At 40.8% G+C, this 22,364-nt stretch overlaps 1 protein-coding gene across 2 annotated transcripts in view; it reads right to left on the minus strand.

Annotated features, from left to right (window-relative positions):
- Positions 1 to 22,091, minus strand: part of usp53a (ubiquitin specific peptidase 53a) — a 32,030-nt gene extending 9,939 nt beyond the window's left edge. For both annotated transcript variants that reach the window (XM_080519433.1, XM_080519432.1), the window contains exons 1-12: positions 21,860 to 22,091; positions 13,055 to 13,729; positions 12,296 to 12,388; positions 12,012 to 12,146; positions 9,013 to 9,123; positions 7,871 to 7,953; positions 7,550 to 7,637; positions 7,059 to 7,205; positions 5,680 to 5,829; positions 3,387 to 3,555; positions 2,309 to 2,452; positions 1,132 to 1,278 (exon numbers count right to left, since the gene is read on the minus strand). In XM_080519433.1, coding sequence (XP_080375559.1) covers positions 1,132 to 1,278; positions 2,309 to 2,452; positions 3,387 to 3,555; positions 5,680 to 5,829; positions 7,059 to 7,205; positions 7,550 to 7,637; positions 7,871 to 7,953; positions 9,013 to 9,123; positions 12,012 to 12,146; positions 12,296 to 12,388; positions 13,055 to 13,198 — 1,411 coding nt within the window. In that variant the 5' untranslated portion in view covers positions 13,199 to 13,729; positions 21,860 to 22,091. The remainder of the gene's footprint in view (positions 1 to 1,131; positions 1,279 to 2,308; positions 2,453 to 3,386; positions 3,556 to 5,679; positions 5,830 to 7,058; positions 7,206 to 7,549; positions 7,638 to 7,870; positions 7,954 to 9,012; positions 9,124 to 12,011; positions 12,147 to 12,295; positions 12,389 to 13,054; positions 13,730 to 21,859) is intronic.
- Between the last annotated feature and the right edge of the window lie 273 nt (positions 22,092 to 22,364).

Consider the following 22,364-nt stretch of genomic DNA (forward strand, 5'->3'; position numbering starts at 1 on the left):
TTTTTCTTTTGCTTTAAAGAAAGGAGAAACACTCAGTGTTTCCTGCATAAAAACAATAAATGTATCTTGCAACTCTCACTCAATTTAAATTGTAAATATTATCCATCCTCATTCAGATGCTGCATGCATGTTATGGAAATCACAATCAAAATTGCTGGGAAGATGTGATCCGCTGTAACGGAGCATTTGAGAGTACAAAAAGTGAATTTAATACCACATATAACTGTCAACTCCTGGAAATGAGGCCGCAAGAGATGGAGTCCCTGTTGCTGTGGATTTTGCTGACTGTGTGCAACAGCTAAATCACCTCAAATATGGTTGTCTATGTTTTTGCTCATATATATATACGATGCCGGTGTAGTTGGAAGACTTTCTGATACCAGCTTAATCTTGTCAACAGTACAGGCTGTGGATCAATTTCTGAAATTGGTGTGTCTAAATCAATACTGCAGAGGATCATCTTGAGATACCGCAGGCTTATCTCACAATTTGACATAAGCAGCAGAGTTGCTTAAGCTTTGCTTCTGATTTACATTACTTACTGTAGTATCCATCTAGCCTTGCCATTCATCTGAACACTGGCCCCTTTTATCTTGCTGCATATGTTGATAATCAAAGCTGTGTACTGAAACAAATTACTGCCACTAACACAGTGGATTTGATGCTCGCTAATCTCCTTACTGGGATCTAATTGAAAGTAATGCACTGAAGAAGAAAGAAATGGAACAAATCTATCTGTGCACTGATTAAAAAGAACACACTGAATTTGTGAGGGCTACAACATGAAAGACTTTGAATTGGGGATTTTAATTCCAGGTTCAATTAACTCATCCAGTATTCATCACAATGTGGTTTGATCTGCTTAGTTTGTGCTGTATTTGTTAATATTGACCACAAAGAGAAGAACCAACGGCTCAGACTATGATAAAGAGAGAGGGGGATCAAGGCAGGCTCGAACAGACGTCAGGACTTAATCCCCTTTCTGACACATTGCTCCCAAACCGAGGGTTACATAAGAGCCGGGAGAAGTGGAGGGATAGCCTTTTGTATCATAATGCCTGACAATTCCCATGTGTTTGTGCCGTCTCCTTCCATGGATATGGATCCACACAATATGCTTCTGCTACCAACCTCTGTAGCGTGACTCTGGCCTCCGTTGACCGCTCCTATCAGGCTCTCTTCTGGTTGGATGCATCCCCCGCACTTCTCCAACTCTCTGGGCAACTTCCTGAGAAATTTCCCTGAGGCGACTCCTGGGATCGTTGGTTCCAATTTTTACTAAAAAAAAAAAAAGCACAAAAGACTTCAGGAATTTGACACATCCTCTAACTCCTAAAGCACTCGATTGGCAGTATATCATTAATGCTGACCTTTAAAAAAAATATTTAGTCTTGGCTGATTCAGGTGGGGATTTCCACCACTGCAGACGTCATTAAAATGTTAACCCAGTGTAACATATATATATTATCACTACATCCTTTTCCTTGTTACCAATTTCTGACTCTGTCCCCTGCAACCCCAAGGCACTGAGCAGCTGCTGAGCATGTAGCAGGGGCTGGAATTTGCAGCACATCATTGTGCTGATGTATATGGCAGATATTGTACTATATGAGAGGAAGGCAGCAGGGTAGAAAGAAGGCATTACGGAGACGGTATTGTCTTGTGCAAGCACTTAGTTGATGTGACACCTCACGATATGATAAACCAGTACTTAATCACACAGATTTGGCTTTGCTGTGAACAACTGCTGACTTTTCACTCTATTGCAGCCTTCTTGTTACACATGTGAGAGGTTAAGAAAACCTCATTCAAGGATGCTCACAGCTTTATCATCACCAGACGATACATGTTGAAGTATTCACCCATCTCCACAGCACTGCATCTCTAGTCTTATTCTCCTCTCTGCTTAAGTGTTTGGCAGCTCTTTGTGACCCGACTCCGCAATGAGGGTCCCTAATCCCTTCTGTACTAGTAACAGATTTAGTTTTACAGCCCGAGACATTTAATTATCCATCTTTCTCTTGTTGTTATGCCAGATCTGTGCTCGTCACCAGCCTCCGAGGACCAAAATATTTATAAATTAAGCATCTTTCAAGGTTAAAGTATGCGAATCATGCACAGCTTTTTTTGTACACGGCAAAAAGAAATCAATAACCACATACATTGAAACTCCTACAACTAATCTGAATAATAGGTGTTTTTTTTCTTCCAATTTCAGTGGAAACAGATATGAAACTTTACAACTTGTTTAAGGTCATCTTCCACCTGTTGTGTCCACTCAGAGATATGTACATAGTTTTTCCCTCACCTGGTCCCCGTCCTCCACTGGTCTGAGCACTGCCCCGGCTCAAGGTCGAAGAGCTCTTCTTGTGTTGGTCTTGTCCCAGCAGAGCATTCAGATTTTCTCTGGTGAGTTCCAGCTTCTTCGGGGCTGAAACTGGAGACTCAAGGCCTACAGAGAAAAGTGAAGCAGGAAGTCTCTCAAGCTTAGGTATTGCAGGATTGTCCTCCGCTATCACAAACTTACATTTGGCTTGAGTCACAGAAAAAAACCCAATATATACAAGTAAATAAACAGACTGTAATCGAAAAAATGAATGAAAATTAAAATGGCAAAATCCGCACAATGTTCATTTTTTTGAGTATCATCCAGTTTAGTCGGAAACCCTGTCAGCTCTGATGGGCAGTGAGCGGCTGCTGCAGCTTGGACCTGGGGCACGGCCAGCATGCAGAGCTGGAGGAGGATCTTTAAAAGGGATAAAAACCTCCCCAACCACACAAATCCAGGGATATATAATCCCAGGAGCAGAGAAATTCAGCTGTTCTTATCAACATTTTTTTTTATTAGTGCCTGACAGCAACAGCAATAAAATTATTAGGTTTTATACATATGAGAAAAATAAAGTGCTCTTTTTCCCCTGTAGATGTTTTTTGATTTTGATTCACTGAATGTACGCAGAAGGAGAAAGCAAACAAGTCATGCATTATATCACAAATATTTTTTTTATCCTGGCAATGAAATGTTGTCAAATTTCCATAAAATAATGTTTGGTATTTGTCAGACGATAAAACCCCAGGATCAAATGAACCAAAAGATAATAAAATAAATAAGTCACACTTGATCTCACTAAAACAAACACTTCACTGTATACATTCAAATGGCAATTTCATACAGAATGCTTTGAGAATAAGAGATGACTGATGAAATAGTCTCCCCCCCCACACACACACACACACATACGTATATATAGTGCATTGAAAACAGATTGGATGCTTGTGATGTGATTAAAGCAATGAAAGGCCAAAAGTGTTTCGATTACAGGTCTTGCCCCACAGCAAGCATTCAGAATAATGAATGTGCCCATATCTACAACCAAAACTCATACCTTTACTTTCTCCATTGAGGGGCGTCTTTGAGTGGGACGGGCTGCTATTTTGTCTTGAGGCATCATCTGTGGTGATGGCACTCGGTTCAGGGTTGGAGTAAAAAAGGAGAAGAGGCTGGAAGTGACCCTTAATACATTTACTGACCACATCTTTCCATCTCGAGCCGATCTACAGGAAAGAACACAAGTAAAGGTTTTGTTACATATTTACAAAATGGTACAAGCACCCATCTCACTTGTCTGAGACGATTAGTCACGAGTTATCACCGTCCGGTGAGATTGGAGTATGAGAGCCATTCGAAAAAGAGATTCTGCACTTTTACGGTACTTATCTCCAGGAACTAGGATTTACTTCTAGAGTCCAACCACAAGTTGTGTGTTTCTGTGTTTGCATTGTGGAGGACTGGAGACCTGTTTAGGATGTAACTTCTCACTGATGGATGGATGTTCCAATTCAGTTGAGGATACCAAACTGACGATGGGTTGGAAAATTAGCTTCTTTTTTTTTACAGAAATATGCTTCAAAATTCAAACTAATAGGCAAATGTCACAAAACAATGTAGAAACCAAAGTACAACACGCAAATTATGACATCTCCAAAATTGCAGCTTTAAGATTAAAGCTCTCCCTTGATTGTGCATCGCTTAATTTGTGAGTGAATATAACAGACTTGCCTCTCACCACAAAGGCAAGCTGCAGGCTAACAGATGCTTGTGTGCTCCTTAATTAAGCAAATGAAGGAATAAGAGGTCCTCCTCTTACTCCAGAGGAAGGAGAAAGTAGGCGTGGATGAGAAAGAAAAATGAGAACCAAACCAATAAAATGAGGCAAGACAAAACTAAATGCAGCAGAAAGACTGTTTTTTTTTGTTTTTTTTATCTGTGAGGTTAAAGATATGACAAGTACTACTGCCAACATCTTGTCTTTACAATGAAGGATAAGTCTTTTAACCCCATGAAGTATTTTCCTCCAATTAAAAATCTGTTCTAAACTTGTTTTAAAACCTTGAATTTAAAACCCCGGACATGAACACTACCTGAGGTTTCTAAAACGGGATCCTAAAACAAGTGTGTAAAACATCTTTAATTTGCTCATCTTGGTTAAACCTATTCATCTCTGTCTCGTATATCATTACGAGTGGTGCAATGGTCCAGAATGAAATATTTTAATCAGGATAATGTGTCCGTCATACTATCCATCACACGAAAATGAAGGCCACCCACCAGTTGAGAAGCAGTCCCAACAGATCTGTGTTTAAAATTTTGCACAAACAACACCGTGAAAACAGCGCATGGTCTACACTGCAGAAGTCATTTTGAGGCAGGGATTTGGGGAGTCACTGAATGCTGGCAAGTTTCGATCCAGGTATGGGCTTGGCAGGCGGCTGAGCACTGTAGCTGCCCCATCTGAGGCGGGAGGGGTTGCACACACAGCACAAGCTGTTGATGGATTGATACAAAGCCAGCCAGCTAGACACTGCACCACACAAGACAAAAAAAAAAAAAAAAGAAGTATGCTTGCATGTGCACGCCTTAAATATAAATGTGACATAAAGTTGGGCAAAAAAAAAAAAAGAATGAATGGTTATATTAACAAACTGCTGTGAACATGCCGGCTATTTTGCATCTTCATTGTTCAGGAGAGAAAACACTGCTGCAGCATTTTGTGGTCGTGGATTTGTAGGGGGAGTGGAGATGGGGATGGGGGGGTGTGACTGACTCTTCGGTGCAATAAAGGCTCATCAAACCACAGGCTCATGAAGTGCAATCGATGTGGCCCTCATTGAACGATAAAGAGACTTGGTGATGGAGACAACAGATTGAACATCGTTATTCTTTGCTGTTGCTGATAAAACTGAGCATGTTTCATCAGCTGGCAACAGCATATTTATAACATTTTTAACAGCTTGTTTGCACATTAATGACTTGACACCAGCACTGTGGATGCTTAGAAGCATCTGAATTTCATTTCAGAGTCCCCCTTTTCAATTACAAGATGCTCCATAACCAGTGACGTAAAACCAGATTTTTTTTAAACTATTATCATTGTTTCGCATTTAAATAAAGGTTTTTATTTTTTTGTTTGTTTTTAAAATAAGGTTCTAAAATTTAAAATGCTTGTTCCAAAATCCAATTCAACTTGGGGGGGGGGGGGGGGGGGGGGGAATAAGAACCTACACCTTTAAGTAGCAGAAAAAGTGGATGTCTGGCAGCGGCTTCAACCATTAGAACAGGGTCAATTAACTGAGTGATTAGCCAAGTAATAATTTCAACACCAGTGGGCACTTTCTTACCTCTTTCACTGTTGCATCGTCAAAAAAGACCCATTTGGAGGATTTGGTATGGTAGGCGAAGGCACAGTAGTGGCGGCTGGAGTAGCAGATCATCCCCACCAACTGCAGCTCTCCCTTTTTGGCATTTCCATCTGTCACTCTATAGAAGAGCTGCACACACACACATACATACATTTCATTGAAATCAAGGCTACAGTAGGGGGGAAGGCAAGTGAGTGGTGTTAATAGCGAGAGGTATCATTCGCTGCATTTATAGATTAAGGTGGTGGATAATGAACCAGCATTGATTTGACAATCAGTACAAATCTTGGATGGTTTGAATTGGTGCAATCTCAGCAGGCTTTGACATCCCAGCTACAGCACAACAAGGCCTTTCCTTATCGTAACACACAGTGGTATTTTCCCTCCCACTATGCAACAATACAGAGAAAGTGTTGAACAGTCGCTGGTTTATCCCTCCCGTGTTTTCCGCAACGGCCGGTTCTCCGTCTCCCTCTCACTCTTCTCAAATAACAGAGTTCAAAGCAAATGACGGGGGTGGAGTACTCCGTTTAACACCCAATAAAGTCACATGAAACAGTCCCCTGTGAATAAAGGCCTTTGTGGCACACTGGTGGGAGGACTCGTTCGACAAAATTCTCTGGATTGTATGCTTTGCGAATACGCAAGAGGGAGCTGTCAAATCAACGGAATAAATGCCGCTGTATGTTATGTAATGAGTGGAATGTATAAGCATGTCCTGACCCGAACCACGCAGACGATTTTTCCTTATGAAGTGCATCTCTATAGAAACTGGCTGTCAATAGGTTAGTGGGGATCATGCAATAACATAAAATTTCAGAAGAGTTTATTTTCAGTATGAAAATGAAAAGAATAGATACATTTATAGGATGACGCATTTCTATGAGAAAAAAAAATCATCAACACATCATGGCTCTGCATGCTGGTCATCAAGACTGTTTGAATACAAAAACAAAAGCGGTGTTTGACAAATGTGTTAGACAGGCATAAACACACAAACAAAAAACACACACACACACACACTCTGGCGCCAAGAGAAGAGGGGAGGGGCTTTGTGACAAGCTGACCAAGGCCAACAGGGCTTTTTGATCAGTCGCTTGGGCCAACTGGGCATTGGGCGTTGACTGCTTACGCAACCGCCCCGACTTACAGACAAATAAATCCCCACTTTATTTCCTGCATATGTTCGATTGCACCAAAATAAACTGGCTCGATAACAACAGCAGGAGAGAGATGTGCCGTTTGCAACAATAGCATGAACAAACCAACTAGAACACTGACAAATGTCATCAGGTTTTTCAACACCCTGATGAGAGGAGGCTGAAAAAAAATAGTCTGTGTAACACCGAGTATCTCACCGTTGAAAGACTGAGATGAGGCCCCAGTGAGCGGATCACATCCTCAGTGAGGTCTGACTGGTCCGAGTCCCACACAAAGCCAATCGTAACTATTTCTGGGGAGTTCATGAGGACGCGTCTGATCTTTATCTTCTGGCCACAGTTGCTCTAGGAAAATAAAAGATGCAGGGAATGACCAAAACTTCAAAAACCACTGAAAATAAACACATACTGGGCTCTCCAAATGGGCTATTGATACAAATGTTAATTAAAAGCAACTGTTGTCTTATTGTGCTCATTTTAATGCCCTTGTAGTTTGTTCTTACACCATTGACATTCTTTAGTTTACATTTTTGACATTCAAAAGTATTTTTAAAGATGCTCAGTTTCCTCCACAAAAACCAAGCATGAAAAAAAAATGTTTTAAAACATCTTAAAAATGCAGTCCTAGCAAACACTCTAAAAGGTCCACAAATAAACATCTGATAAAAATCTGTTTAAAGAGTTCTTACTGGGCAATTACGCAGGTCTCCAATTGTACTTGCCGCTTGTAAAAGTTCCCCGAAAGACTCATCTCTGTGCTGAAGCTGAATCTGTTGACTAAAAAGTCACAGTGTGAGAGACGCATTGTCAGAATAAAGTTGCCACAAGAGAAGGTAGACAGCAGCGAATGAGGATTAAAGTTTTTAGGTAGATAGAAAAAGAAAGTGCTGCATGTAACAATGACAGCAGAAACTTGAGTCATGACCCTGAGATAACGCACAAAGAGACATCAACAGTGGAGACAGACAACAAAAAGGAAGCTCAGAGGTTTCATGCTGTCAGTGGCGTACCGGAGTGCGGTGGTGGAGACATAATGCACCAGCTCTGTAAACGGCAGTGGGTCGGAGGATGCCCCACAGCTACGACACACATACTGCAAAAAGGAGAAACAGGGACTCGGTCACAATGGGGGACAATATAAAAGCACTCATAAATGGCCATTTACCACACTGGCATGTGGATTTAAAGAGCAACTCATTATATTTTAAAGCTGCTGTAATAATAATCATCTGTGCATGTGTAAATATGTGCTTGAAAGTGTAATTATGATACATCCATTCAAACGAACATGAAAGAGCCTCGTTCAAATCAATGATCTACTGACTTCTGATAACATTCGGTGTGCAAAACCATGGTTGTCTTCTTATTCGGATCCTCTTACATTTGGACTAATACAATACATCAATTATTTCTTATAAATTGTACATTTTTATTGCTTGCTGAGAATTTGCTTTGAATTGAACAAACATGCTTGTTTTTGTCATTGTTCTTGCATCACTAAACTGTGGGCTCAAGCATATATTTGTGCGACACAAATACAAATGAAATTATGAGGCATGCAATTAGTTTTCACAAATGATCAATCTCTTACTATGGCAATAATCATTTAGGCCTTGATGACAGATGTTGGATTGGGAGTTATGAAGTTGAAAAAAAAATCTACTGACAGTGACCCCGAGGGATTTTGTTCAAATTTGTGTTATCAGTTTGATTTAGAGACAGAACTGGTTTGGGACAGATAGCATCAGAACCACAGGGCATATCGTGTGTGTGTGCTATGCATGCGCATGTGTGTTTGTGTGTGTGTGTGTGTGTGTGTGCGCACCATCTGTGATTTATCTGGTGCTGCTGCTGCTGCTGCAATGTGAGATCTGACCAGAAACACCCTTCATATTCCACTGGGGGCAACCCGGTGTCAAAACATGACGGATTAGTTTTCTATTGTCCCAGACAATGATTCATGTACCTGTCTGCATGCGTATGTGTGTGTGTTGCTTCACCCAAACACTTCCCAGTGTGTGTACAGCTTGTTCACACAATACTGTACACGCTGAACAAGCACCAATAGTAACTACTGAAACACCTGTAGAAAAAACAGGAAGCCACGAAACAAACTCTTCTGAATGTAAACGCCCTCTGTCCTCTTACCGACCTGCTCATATAGCGTCATAGCAAACTTTTGATGGGTGATGCAGGACTTTGAAGTGCAGGCATCTGTCTCTTCAGGCACAATGTGCAGGTGGATCCTTTCCAGAATATTTTCCTGTGACACAACATAAGATAGATCAGGTGTGGAGCAAGGCATTTGACATTTTCTGTTGTGAAGACATACGGCTTTGATATTGCAACTCTAACAAATATATTAAAACATAACTGCTGACTAATAGGGCGTTATACACAAAGACTTTGGTTTTAGGAGTTGTGTAAACCTAACAGCAGAAGGACCACAATTAAAGAACAAACACCACTTTGTTGTAGCACCCTTATGTTTGTTGTGCTTGTGAGTTTATAAAATATTAAGGCTGCAAGGTAGGCCTGCAAAGGTTTCAGGCTCAACTTCACAGCCTGTTAATCTGACACTGGCTAACTCCTCACATAAATTCTCTACCAGTAAAGTGCTGCCAAAGCATTACATGGTCAACGCTCAAGGGCAAAGATCCGCGTGGGATAAAAAATTAAGGCTGTTCATAAAAGACAGAAACTTTGGCACGTTAACCTCACTCTTAGACGTGGAAGGTAATTGCCAAGTTTTTGTATGAGGTAATTTCTCAGATAAAGAAGGAAAAAGTAGCTTTCCTTTCATGTAACTTTACTTTTCAGGTTTGAGGTTTTGTATCCCAGAAACACATGTGCTTTTGTTGCAAATTGTGAAAATTAATCCCAGAATCTCAGGGAAAGGCCATGTGAGGATGCAGGAGAAAACCATAAAGCATGCCCCTCATTGGCATAACAAGCTACAACTACGAAAGACATTACTTTTAGAAAAATGTTCTCTTGCTTGATGAAACGAGAGCATAATGGCTTGGCCATTGTTATGAAGGATAGTGTACAACTTCCTGCTGGGGAACAACATGTCAGGCGTAAAGCATGGTCGTGGTACAATCATATTCGAGAGACACTTTTCTGTCTAATCAAATTTCTTGCCACAAGACACAATGATAAGAAAGAAAATATACAAATATACTCTAGAAACCTCTCAAGACATCATTCATATGTTTTAAGCTTGACCCTGCCAGTGACTGAGTTGCTATTGCAAAGCCTTAAATACTCTAAAGGTGCACACGTGTTCGCAGAACTGAATGAGGCTCACATGTGAGATTGTTTTATATTAGTTTTGCCAGGCAGACCTCGACTCCAGCAAATTCCTATGAGATTTGTGGAAGGCCACTCAATCTATTTAAATTCTACTCAAGACGATCAAAGTGTTTCATGTGAAGCAGAGTAAAAGGTTTGTATTGAAAGAGCTATCCAAACTGCTCTGAGGCAGGAACTGATAATAAGGAATGAAGAAAAGTCTCACGTGAAACTAAAATGCATTTGGCTGAGATGTGTAAAGGTTGGATTAAGGCCGCAGTAATCTCTGCATTATTTATGCTTCGGAGACATTATATCCTAAATTGTGTTTATCCATGACTGTAATTGAATTTAGGAAGTGGATAAGCATGGACTGTGTGATCAAGAGATCAGGATGCATCTGTGCCATTTCAAAGAATGAGAAAAATTACCTACTTTAACGAGGAAGATACAACATATGAGGATCAACTAGAGCCTTTCCAGTGAATGCAGTTACATAGACCATGAGTGATCCGATTTTAATGTTGATCTGCTAAAAATGACATGGATTAGATTGGCCCCATTCCACTGAAATTGAGATGTAAACAATTGTTGGACGTCTGTGGGTATGTTGGCAACATCATCATGTGTCACTTGACGCAGATAAATGGCAGTGGCAACACACAAGGGGCAGATGCAGGAGAAATATAAACAGTTGAATGATAATAATTAGGAATAGTGATTCATTTAACTAATTCCATTGAGATTAATCCTGTGGCTGAATCACATGATATTCTTGCTGTATACAGACATGCACAATCTGAAAGATTTTAATCAGATTGACAAAAAGATGTCAATGTAAATCCAGCTACTGTTGTACATCTTTTATCAATTGCTTTAGTTTAAAAATTAAAACAAAGGATTCATGTGCATCTAGCTAATTATTGTGTCTTCTACTAAGATAAAGTGTTGAACTGTGTTCATTCAAAAATGACCTTAAAAATAAGATTGTTACATCCAAAACTAGTCTGGCTAACTTTATAGGTTTTTAAGGGGTCGGCAAAAATAAGCCTTGGCTTCAGCCAATATCCATTTCGCCGAGAGATATTGTAAAAAAACCAAAAAAAAAGAAGAAGAAGAAAGAAACAAAAACAAAAAAACATGTGCCCATGAACTTTTAAGCACTATAAAATAATTTCACAAAATCAATTTTTGCACCGTAACTGTAGCCGGAATAAACCATCCATTCATCATTCAAAAAATGGCTATAATTACACATGTATCCATAATTGTGTCAAAATTACAGAACGATTTATGAGTAATGCCACGAAAATGTGACAGAGTAATGGACAACTTCAAAACAAAATGCTTCTGACCACAGCTATTTTCAGAAAACACATAAAATAAGGCAAACAGTGTTACAAAATCTGTTTTCCATTTGATGGCTGCAGTTAAAATTACATTTAACTACAAGCAAAATACTTCACAGCAACACTGTAGTCAGGGAGAGGAAATCTGTCCAAACAAATGTTTGTCGAAGAGCGCAGCACAGCTCGAACCGATATGTTAAAAACAATACAGGATGCATGGCGTTTACCTTTAAAAAGCAGAGAAATTGAGCAAAATGATACCACTGCACAAAGCACAGAGGTTCCGGCACAACTCTGGTGCTTATATAACCTGTCATGATGATATTTAGCACCACTGTGGCAGGGGTTGATGGGAGGGACAGAAGCTTTTTCAGTGACCTCGCCAAACAGTTTGTTGCAGTGCATTATCCCAACTGTGTTGCAGGGTAACGCGCAAGGCATGCACACAGCCCCTCTCTGTACGCGAGTCTCCCTCCCTCAAGATGCTCGACTTGCCACGGGAACTCACAAAGCACTCTGCGGCATCATCCATGAAGCCCAGCTGGAAGCGCTGCTCGTCCTTAAAGGTCTCCGCCAAGGCGTGACGCAGGTTGTCCGAGGGCAGGGCGCGCTCACGGCTGTGCTGGAACTGGGAGAAAATGCCCTGAACAAGAGAGAAAGAAGTCGTTGGCGCTTGGGGCAGGAGGAGGATTCAAGTCTGATGAAAGCACTTTGTATTGCTCAAGACAGGAGTCATATGTCCAACTGGAACTACACAATGTTATATATGTGAGAGTAATGAGTGCACTCTACCTTTAATGCACAAAAAATGCATGACTCCCCGAGGCAGAAGTGTCCTGGTAGCTGCCTCAAGCTGCGTCTGAAGATGTCCAGATGCCATAGTACCTACACAAGAGACAGAAGAGGCCATCAGACTGACAGTACCCTACACATTAAATCTATAGAGCAAAGTCATGTCCAATAATAGCACAATAAAAGTAAATGCTAATTCTATTTCTCATTTAAAAAGAATAATTAGGATCAGAAGATCAGTTGTTCTGAAGTGCGAGATATTCTATTATGCAAGAAAACTTTAATATCCTTGGGTCTTTTATTGCATTTAGGCATTAGGATAAATTTGGCAAGGTCGTGATGAAAAAAAAAAAGTGAGCGAGAGGAACAGCTCCCCCACAGAAACAAAGCCGATGGTAATGATCATTTTCAACCAGCTCATCGGTTGTCTCACCCGATGAGTCACCGTCTCCGCGACTGACCTCACTGTGGGATTGGAGAACTAACTCAGCGGTCGATACCACACAAGGTAAAAGCAGCCTTCCAGCACATTGAGAAAAATTCTGAAAAGCCCTGATAAATTTAGACAGTGACTAAGCTTTGGATATCTTTTTTAAATGCATGATGATCATATTTAGGAGGGTGGAACATGTTTTGCAGACTTTAGTGTCACTTGAAATATTTATTGTTTCTGGAAAGAGCAATTGTCACGATGACGCTTTCTTTCAACCCCAACACAAACTGATACAATCGACAAAGCACACTGAGGACAGACTTTACCTGCACTGCACTGTTGAGGAAGCAGCTGTTCTGGCCCGGCTCGTTCAGCAGTCCCTTTGTGGGGGCCAGAGACAGCATGCTCCCCGGCTGGTACGATTTCCCCAGATTGCCCCCCGGCTTCCTGAAGAACTTGGCCCATGCCATTGGATAGTGGAGTCTCCCTTTAGATGCTTAAGTGGGATAGTCCGATGACAGGGCAGTTTGTTGGTGGGATCAGATCCCCGGGCCCCTGAAGGAGTGACTCCCCGGCAGTCCGAGGCTAGGTTATTCCACAAGCTGCAGCACCTGCCCTGTTACACATGGGCTTCTAGTCTATTTCTGCAGCTCACTAAGAAGGTCCTTCTCAATTTTGGATACTACTTAAAAAAAAATATTAAAAAAATTACAGGTCACAAAAGATGAATGACCATTGAAAGTTAATAAAAATTAGAATCCAGGCGTTTGCTTCAGCAGGTCCACAAATATCAGCATTCTGGTATGATGGATTTTCACCACGGGGAAATGTGCCTCAATCATCCTGGAGGACTGAAGCAGAAACCTTCACCACAGCTTCAGAAGGCTTTGCAGAACTTGGTGTAATGTTGCCGCATTGATCTGGAGCTCTTGAGTTCATTCAGCTGCAGATGCTCGTCCCTTTGACAAGTTCCCACATGGTTACGTTATGTCAAGGCCGGGCTGTGGGAGAGAAGGAGAGAAGGAGATTAAACAAACTTTCAAAGACATCATCAGGCTTATTATCAGCTGCAGTTTGTTAAGTGTATTACTTAAACTGCCTTTTTGGGACGCTCAGCACAATTGCTGTCAGATTATCAGTGATCAGTTGATTCTAAAATAACACAGAAAATCCAAGCACATCATACATTTCAGCCTGTATTTCTCTGCTTGGAAGTCAAACTGGAATGCCAAGGAAGCTTATACATTAACTTTTATAAACACACTTTGCTCAAGAGGTGTGCTCAGATCAAGACAGCCTTAACGTAGGCTGCACATTAACAGTCAGATACATTATTTTCCTAAACTAAGAGCTCGTGACAATCGCATTATTACAGGAGGAACATAAATGTAAAAGAAAATTACCACAATTGTGACACTGAAACCATTCAAATTACATTTATTTTAAAATGCTTCACTTTAAGAGTTTAGCTTAGTAGCTAGAGAGTACTGCTTGAAATCTTTACTACATCATGATATTGATACAGGCAATATATTGTCATATTTTTCATAAGCTTTAGTTAAGGCCAGACATTTCCAGTTAATATGTTGGTCAGTTATTGCTTGATTCCTTTGTTTGTGGATTTGTTTACATGAAACTTCAAGAAAGATCGATTTACTGATTGACCTATATTTCAAATGTTCAGCTATGCATTAAAAAAAGCTATGCATTTGAAATAATTCAAAATAACCTAAAGTTGTTTGTGAGCTATTGATGCCTTCAATTTAGTTTTTTAAACAAACCCATTGGAATGCTACTTTCGGTTTACTTTTTATTGTGCACCATCATTCTCTAACAAATTCAAAAACAAACCGAGCCTGGTCTGACCTCATTTTGTATTGTGGATTGAGCACTTGAGGACATCACAAAAATCACTGAAGATGCAATTCAATTTAGGAAACTTGCAGCGCATGCAGCTTCACAGCGAGGAACACCAACTCGATCGGCTATGAATGCACATTGTGCATCGTGAAAGCCAGGCTGAGGTTTGATGGATGAATATGTTTGGGCTGAGTGGGTCAGTGGGAGCCGTGACTCGGTTATTACATTAGTGAATGCCCTGCATGCCCTGTATAGACACAACCCATAAGGAATTGTCATTGCTATTATTTCATGCCATTGGAAATGGTAAACAGAGCTTTTAGTGTCAACTACAGTTACAGCCCAGCGCCAATATGCAACAATGATTCATGCTCTTATTTCCCCAACATCTAAAAGAACAGCCTTAAAGTAAACAAGCATTGTCCTACTTAGCACAGATAATGAAACGTGTCTACATGAAGTTTCAGGCAAACCTGTTCACCAACTCTGCTGTCCAAGCATTTCAGGAATCCCGAGTGCAACAATTTCCAGCAGGATGACGAAACAACCTGAGATTTAGTATTTGCATGCAGCCTCACATGACTCGGCTAAACATGGTAACGCCCCAGCGTCCGCATCCAAAGCAACAGAGTTCCAAAGCAATCACTTAAGGTAGGGATTGCTCAAGAGCTGTTGTTAACAGATTAGTTTCATAGCTATTGGAAAACTATACAACTCACCTTGAGGAACGACATCACACGTTCTGACATGTTAGCGGTTTGTGTATCTGTGTGACTCATGTTTATGAATTTGCACAATTACAATGTTTTTAATCACAAAACATTGGTATATTTAATGTATTGTTGAAATGGCATTGCCACGTGTCACTAAGTTGTGAGGCGAGTTTCTTTCAGTTTGTCAATATTTGTGTTGTAGGACAACTAGAAATGCCCAAAGACCACAATAGTCTTCTTCTGTTTGAGCTCCTGTTTACCTTTTGATGTGTTGTGTTTGGCTTAGAGCTCTAACTGATGTGCAGAACACCTTGTTCTGTCCCAAAAGGATGCCTCAGTATACATGCAGGAGCAGATTGACTTTCACTCACATTATCTGGGTGTAATTCTACCTTGGAAAACTTTGATTTCAGCTGATCCATCAAGTCCAGTTTAAGACATAAACATCTAACCCTCACCCAATGCTACACCTCTTCATGTCCACATCATTCAATGTCAGTCTGATAGCCGGGACATGTTTCTCATTGTGGCACTGCTGACAGCAGCAAGAGTAAATACAGCTCTGCCTTTCTGGTCCCAGAACTTTTATTGCATTATGGTGGTCCGTCTGAAAAACTGCCAGCCTCAGTTATGCTCCTCCATCCTTCTGTCTGAGCAAAACAGCCACATGCTGACTCAAAACCAGGAATGATGTGAGAATTTTAAAAGACCATGCTGTGTTGTTTAGGGAGAAAGTGTATCAAAATTTAACAAAGATTAAAACTAAACACCTCTACTAATATTTTTTGTATGGAATAACAATACATTCAGAGAAAAGCTACCCTTCCTTCCAAGCTAAGAAAAAACACAAACAGATGAGACATGACACCTATCATGTGACAGAGACCATGTAGTGTCTACGCTGCAGGACATGTGCTCAGTTTTTAGACACAAACTGGCTCAGTTACACAATCCAAAAGAGGTTAAGGCCTAACCTGTGGGCATGAATACCGATGGAAGTGTGACCACAACAATGCACATTGTGTGCACAGGTGGCCCCACCCACATTGTTCCAGCATTTCATATACCACTGACCTATTCCCAAAAACTGAAAACAGATCTCTCATAATCAATTTCAATTAAATGCAGCCACATAAAATATCAGCTTTCTTGTGTATAAACCAAAGGGGATATTACTCAGCCGGCTGGTGACAACATTGTCCAGGAGCCAAGTTTACGTCATTGCCCCATGTAAGCCAAGATGGCTCCATCCGTTCTGTTTCAAGTGGTAAGTGGCACTATTTTCCTCACAATCATTTTTATTTGCTGGAGGGGACATCAACAAGTTTATACAAATATAAAACACAAAACCTTATGATAAGATACAGTCATAAAAAACTCATGTCTTCATACTCCTTTCTTCATTCAGAAACTATCAAGTTTTACAAGTAATGCGAGTAAAATAAATCCAATGTTGGCGACCTTTGATAACAAACAGCTTGGATGACCATGAGTCTCTCAGTTCAACCACGAGCTTGCACACACAAATAAAACAGAGTTCAATGGCATACAACAGTGAAAGTGTACATGTGAAATGAGATAAGAGATAAGAGGAAATTAGGTCACAACCGCAGCCAAATAAAATATTCAAAGAGATAAAGAGCACAACAGCGAGCCACACCCTTCGGACAATGAAAGGTAGAGGCAGGAATACCAGATCATGTTTGCATAGGTGTCTCCAAGAATAATACACAGAAAAACATGAGATGGTTGAACTTGATGTAACATTTGGTGCTATTAAGTGTGTGTTTTTTATTTTTATTTTACTTGAATCCTTTATTTCTAATGCGTGAAAGATCACAACTTTTCCCTCACAGGCGACGGCTGAACTGTTTCTTCTGCACACAAAATGAAGACATAATATAAATACAATACAAATATTTGCCTAATTGGGACTAAGGCTGCATTCATACTGTGGATCTAAAGGATCAACTGCAATTTTCTGCTCAAATAATATAAGACAGGTTTTATTTTACCAAAAAGTAGGCCCGGAAAAGTGGGGTTGTTCTGTGTTCGGGGTCATTCAGTGACACGCAGTAAAAATGGATGCTACACATGTCAGTGTGTGCATTAGTGTTGAAGTTATTGTCGGAGCCGACACAAATATGATCCAATGATGAAATCAAGAAAAAGATTACAAATAAAAAGTGTGAAATTTTTAACAATGGCTTTTAGTGGCTAGCGGTGGCTGCTAGCCCTGTACATATGTATATGTGGATGCAAGCTGTGACTTTATTCAAAAGTGATGCCGTTTCATTGTACCTTCTCTGGTGCATTGTACCTTCACGTTGATATCAGCAGCTAACATCTGTGTTCATCAAGTAAGCTTGGTGGCTAGCTTATTGAAGGTCATTGCTGCAAGCGTTATGTGATTGATTCCATATGATTAGATTGCTAAGTTAAAACACATTGCCTTACTTTGGAACAAATGTACACATTCTTGTTTATAGTTGTCGAGTTGATTTTGTGTGGTCTGCCTCAGGTCAATTCACAGGAGAGGTTTGTCCATATTTTGTTTGGCTTTAGAAAACGGGGTGCAGTAAACCCCTGTTGTTTATCCTTTCGGGATACCTCCCATCGCTGTTGCATGTGACTCAGGCACATCGTTTGACCATTTTTGCATCTAAATTGACTTAAATAGCCCAGAAAACAACAAAAGTGTCGCCAGCTGTGACGCTGCTCTTAGGGAGCTGAAAGTGTTTTTCCCAGTCCGGACAGTTGGCAGTTGAATGCTATTAGTTCATATGCATTCGGGGGCAGGGCTTAGCCAAAGGTCAATTGTGAGGCCTGTCTCACTTCAATATCATAGTTCAATCAGATGAAATGTGACATAGCTGTTCACACTGCATGGCTTTTAAAAACACCCAATATGCATCATTCTGGATCTGATTTTAAAAACTTCACTGTGAACTTAAGCTCAGATTGAGCATTTCTGTCAAAGCTGATGCCAGCCAAATGGCAGGACGTACCACAGAAAATCCGACATTGGGCTAACACAGGAAGACACACAGCAACCACACATACATTTGAGAATCACCTCACCAGTTACATGAACAAGCATGCCTTCAACTTGCATGAGAAAAGGCCTTCTCATTTTGAAGGGATGAGCTCAGACCACACACAACCCAAATCAAATAGGTATAAATGCTGTGTGTGTGTGTGTGTGTGTGTGTGTGTGTGTGTGTGTGTGTGTGTGTGTGTGTGTGTGTGTGTGTGTGTGTGTGTGTGTGTGTGTGTGTGTGTGTACTACAAGTGATTCATAAAACCCAAATTAAGTTACCAATGTTTTGAGTCGACATCATGGCACTGTTATGTTAAACAGCAAAAAAATATATCTAACTGGAAAAAAAAAACACATACATAAATAAATGCAATGTTCAATGAGGGCAAAAGACTAAATGAATTAAATATGAGTATAATAGCATTTTAATTACATTACCACTTTGCCAATAGTATTAAGTTAATTATGTCCTAACAGACAGAAAACTATTGGTAAATGTGACAGTAACAAAAACATTGTTTCATGAATTGAATTATGAAACAAAACCATGGCTCTCATTGCATTAAGAAAACTGTCTCTGACTGTAACACAGCACAAAGCAGAGGCCAAACAAAAGAAGCAATTTCACTTTTCATGAGCACCGCTGCAGGAAGTCCAGTCTTCCTTTGTAAACAAGCGATTGCTCAAACTTGTCAGGCAACGTCCAGGGTGGACTCACTTTTTTTTTTGTCATGTGGAAAATGTGAACGTTATACCAGAAAATGAGCGTGTGGAACATCAGCAGCTCTGACAAACCAAGCGAATCAGTAAAATGTGGGTAAATTTAGTGTGAAGGGCCTGGGGAGTCCAAGCCTATAATTTATCTATTAGTGATCTGTTGATGGATAGCCTCATTAAGAATGATTCGATTGATCTCCTTTATATGGTAATGCCAAGAGCTGCTGATGAATCAGTCTGTGGTAAATTGAGTCACACTAATTCAATGGGTTTAAAGATGCGAAAATAGAAAAATGTCATGAGAGCGACACAGAGACAGGAGAAGTGCTTGACATTTTTAAAGAGGCTTTTGGTGGAATTAATTTGAGGTTCCCACTCTAACAATAAAAGTATTAAACTATCTCAACACTGTTCCCAAAAACCTGTGTGTGGGTGACACACTTTAAATTAAGTCCTAATCAACTTTTGCTGCGATACCACATGACTCGACAACAAGCTGGAACCATTTTCAGGTTCTGCACAGCTTCTCAGCCTCATGTTTCTCAATGCAGATCAATATCCTTTCATCAAGCTGGTGCAGGAGACACCTATGACAGCTGAGAGTTTTCCCTCGTTCCCTCTGGGCGAATGGCTTTCCTCACTGGAGACTATATTCAAAACTGCAACCCAATAGTAAGTGCATTTCCTCCGTCATAACCTCTTTTATTAAAACAAAACTCTTCACACAAGTGACTGCAGAGCAGGGCTGAGTAATCACTCTTGTAAAACGGAAAAAACCCCAACTATTTCTACCCAGTTCACACCTCCTCTGAAAAAAAAAGCCCACACAGACATTTCAATTTAGACTTAACCACATGTGCGAGAACTGATGACAGCACAATTACATGCCACGCAAAATTAGAGTAGATTGTTGCTTAAGTAATGGAGAAAATAAATGTTGTAAGAACAGCTTTTAACCTTTAAACTTTTATTGGGTTTGTGATTCATTAGCCACATCTGAAAATGACCTGGGTGTTATTCATCCAGTGGTTTGAGGAAAAAGCAAAAAGGGAAAATATTGTAATGAATGGAATAAAACTGCTGAGCCAGGTAAGAGATTGTGTTGAGTTTGGGGTTATAAATTGCACTTTCTGAGGCTGCACTATTCCTAGTGCAAGGTGTACCTTTTACTTCAGTCTTGAGTTATCCACTACTGGAGTTAAATGAGTCTGTGAGCCTCAGTGACAATGACAACGAATTATAACTTCTTAATTTAGCCCAAGGTGTTCTCCAATTCACATGCAGCCATCCAGACTTTTAAGAAGTCTGACTCACATGGTTACTGGAGAAATAACATTCAGTATACTCATTTCTACTCCAGTGTAAACACAATATTCAGAGTTTCTCAAGATTTGACATGTAGCCTTCCTCAATTCTCTAATCAATCTGTTAATTTCAAGTAACTGGGGAGTTGAGCCAGAGTAAACACATGAGCAGTCGCCGCACATCCTAGAAGGAGCAATAAAATGTGACCCCATATGTTACAACCCGAAAATAACTAGTGAAACTTGACTGTTTAAATTCCCCCCAGACATGGTTGAAGCCTCCGGGCAACAATGCAGCAGTCATTTCCTTTGTGGGCTTCCTGCTCAAAGGCTTGCCGCTTTCCAGCACACGGTCACCGTGTCCAACCCTGTGAAACTGAACAGGTCACCCACACCACACTGAGTCACCTTTTATTTCTTACCGCGTCCAGCAGAGGAAAAGGAGGAACAAAAGCACAGTTCCAGGATCCCACACTGAATAGGATCTGATTGAAATATAACATCCTCCTCTTGGCTTTTACAATTACTTCCTTTATGTCCTCACACATAACAGCAGCTTGCCAAGAAATCTTAAGTATGATCATCAATTAACCCCTCAGGTTGGGTCTTAATGTGAAGCAACATCTACTGAAACTGAGCACACCTCGTGCACTCTTCCTCCTACAAAGAGGTGAGCGAAGGCCCTGTGTCAAAACTGGTTCTCCAACATGCCTTCCTATTTATTTCACCATCTCAGTCCTGAAGGAGATGCTGTTGCTGCGGGAGGAAATGTCCCAGGGACATCAACATAAAGGATGAGTGTGTGCAACGAGCTCGCTGCTTCTTCATCACCATCAGCATCATCAGGGGGTCCCTCTCACTGCAGTTCACCGAGTGCAGAGGGACAAGTATCTGCCATAAGTTATGAATGAGATCCTGTGAACCGAACGTGTAAAAATACAGCGTGAAGCCTCTTCAGCCCACACCAAAACATAAGAAAACACAGCAGTTAGCTGCATGCTCATCCCTACATGTTTAAACGACAAAAACAGCAGGTATTTCATAATTAAAGGGACATGTTTACGTGTAGGTGTACGTTCTTCCTATATGGGAAAAGGAGTTATCTGGAGATACACATGAGAAGAGTCATTTCCACGTCACAGCCTCAGTCTTGTTAGTTTGCGACATATTTTAATATTTAATGACAAAGCGACACATTCACTGTTACACGCAGAGCTAAGCAGGGAGCAACAATACGACTGCAGGAAGGGTAAACACCGACATAACTACACGAAATCGCGTCCAGAATGTGACAAAACGAGTGTTTTAAAGTACCGCGACAGGCAATTGTGTAACTTAACAAAGTGTGCTAACTGAAGCTAACGCCAGGCCTACCTGCTTTACCTGAGCTCCAGGTAAACACACGTTTCCGCCTCACGTACCGCCACAAAATAAAACATCAAACTTTCCCCTCCTTAACTTTACTTGGATCAAACTTTAACCAGAGTCGCCACTCACCTCTGAGACAGTGACAGCCCGGTGTTGTCTGGTAATATCCAGGAAAGAAAAAAACAAAACAAAAAAACAAGAGTTGGAAGTGTTTTTGGTTGAGTTTCGGGTGAGACGCCGCGAAGGAGCCGCCGTTTAATAAAAGGCGTTCCTCAAAGAGCCGCGCTTTAAAGTAGAAAATAAATAAAATAAAATAAACAGTGCGGTTTCCTCACTTGAAAACTTCCCCTTCTGTTGTCTTTTATTACTGGGTTTAGTTTGTTTCCCCACCTCTCTCTCCGTATTTCCACTCCGTACACACACACACACGCAGCCGCCTCCGTCCGCTTGCGCTGCGCGCTCCGGTTTCTGCTGCTGCAGCTCGTGCTGTGGCGCGCGGTGACGGCGGTACTGAGCAATGGTCGACTTCGGCACCTGAAATACTGGATTAGAGATGTTTTCAGAGCTGAGATGTCAAACCCCGCCTATTCAACACTGTATTTACTGCAGTCTGCCATGCTACTGTAAAACCACT

The sequence above is a fragment of the Blennius ocellaris genome (assembly GCF_963422515.1).
Source record: "Blennius ocellaris genome assembly, chromosome: 23".
NCBI classification, from domain to species: Eukaryota; Metazoa; Chordata; class Actinopteri; order Blenniiformes; family Blenniidae; genus Blennius; species Blennius ocellaris.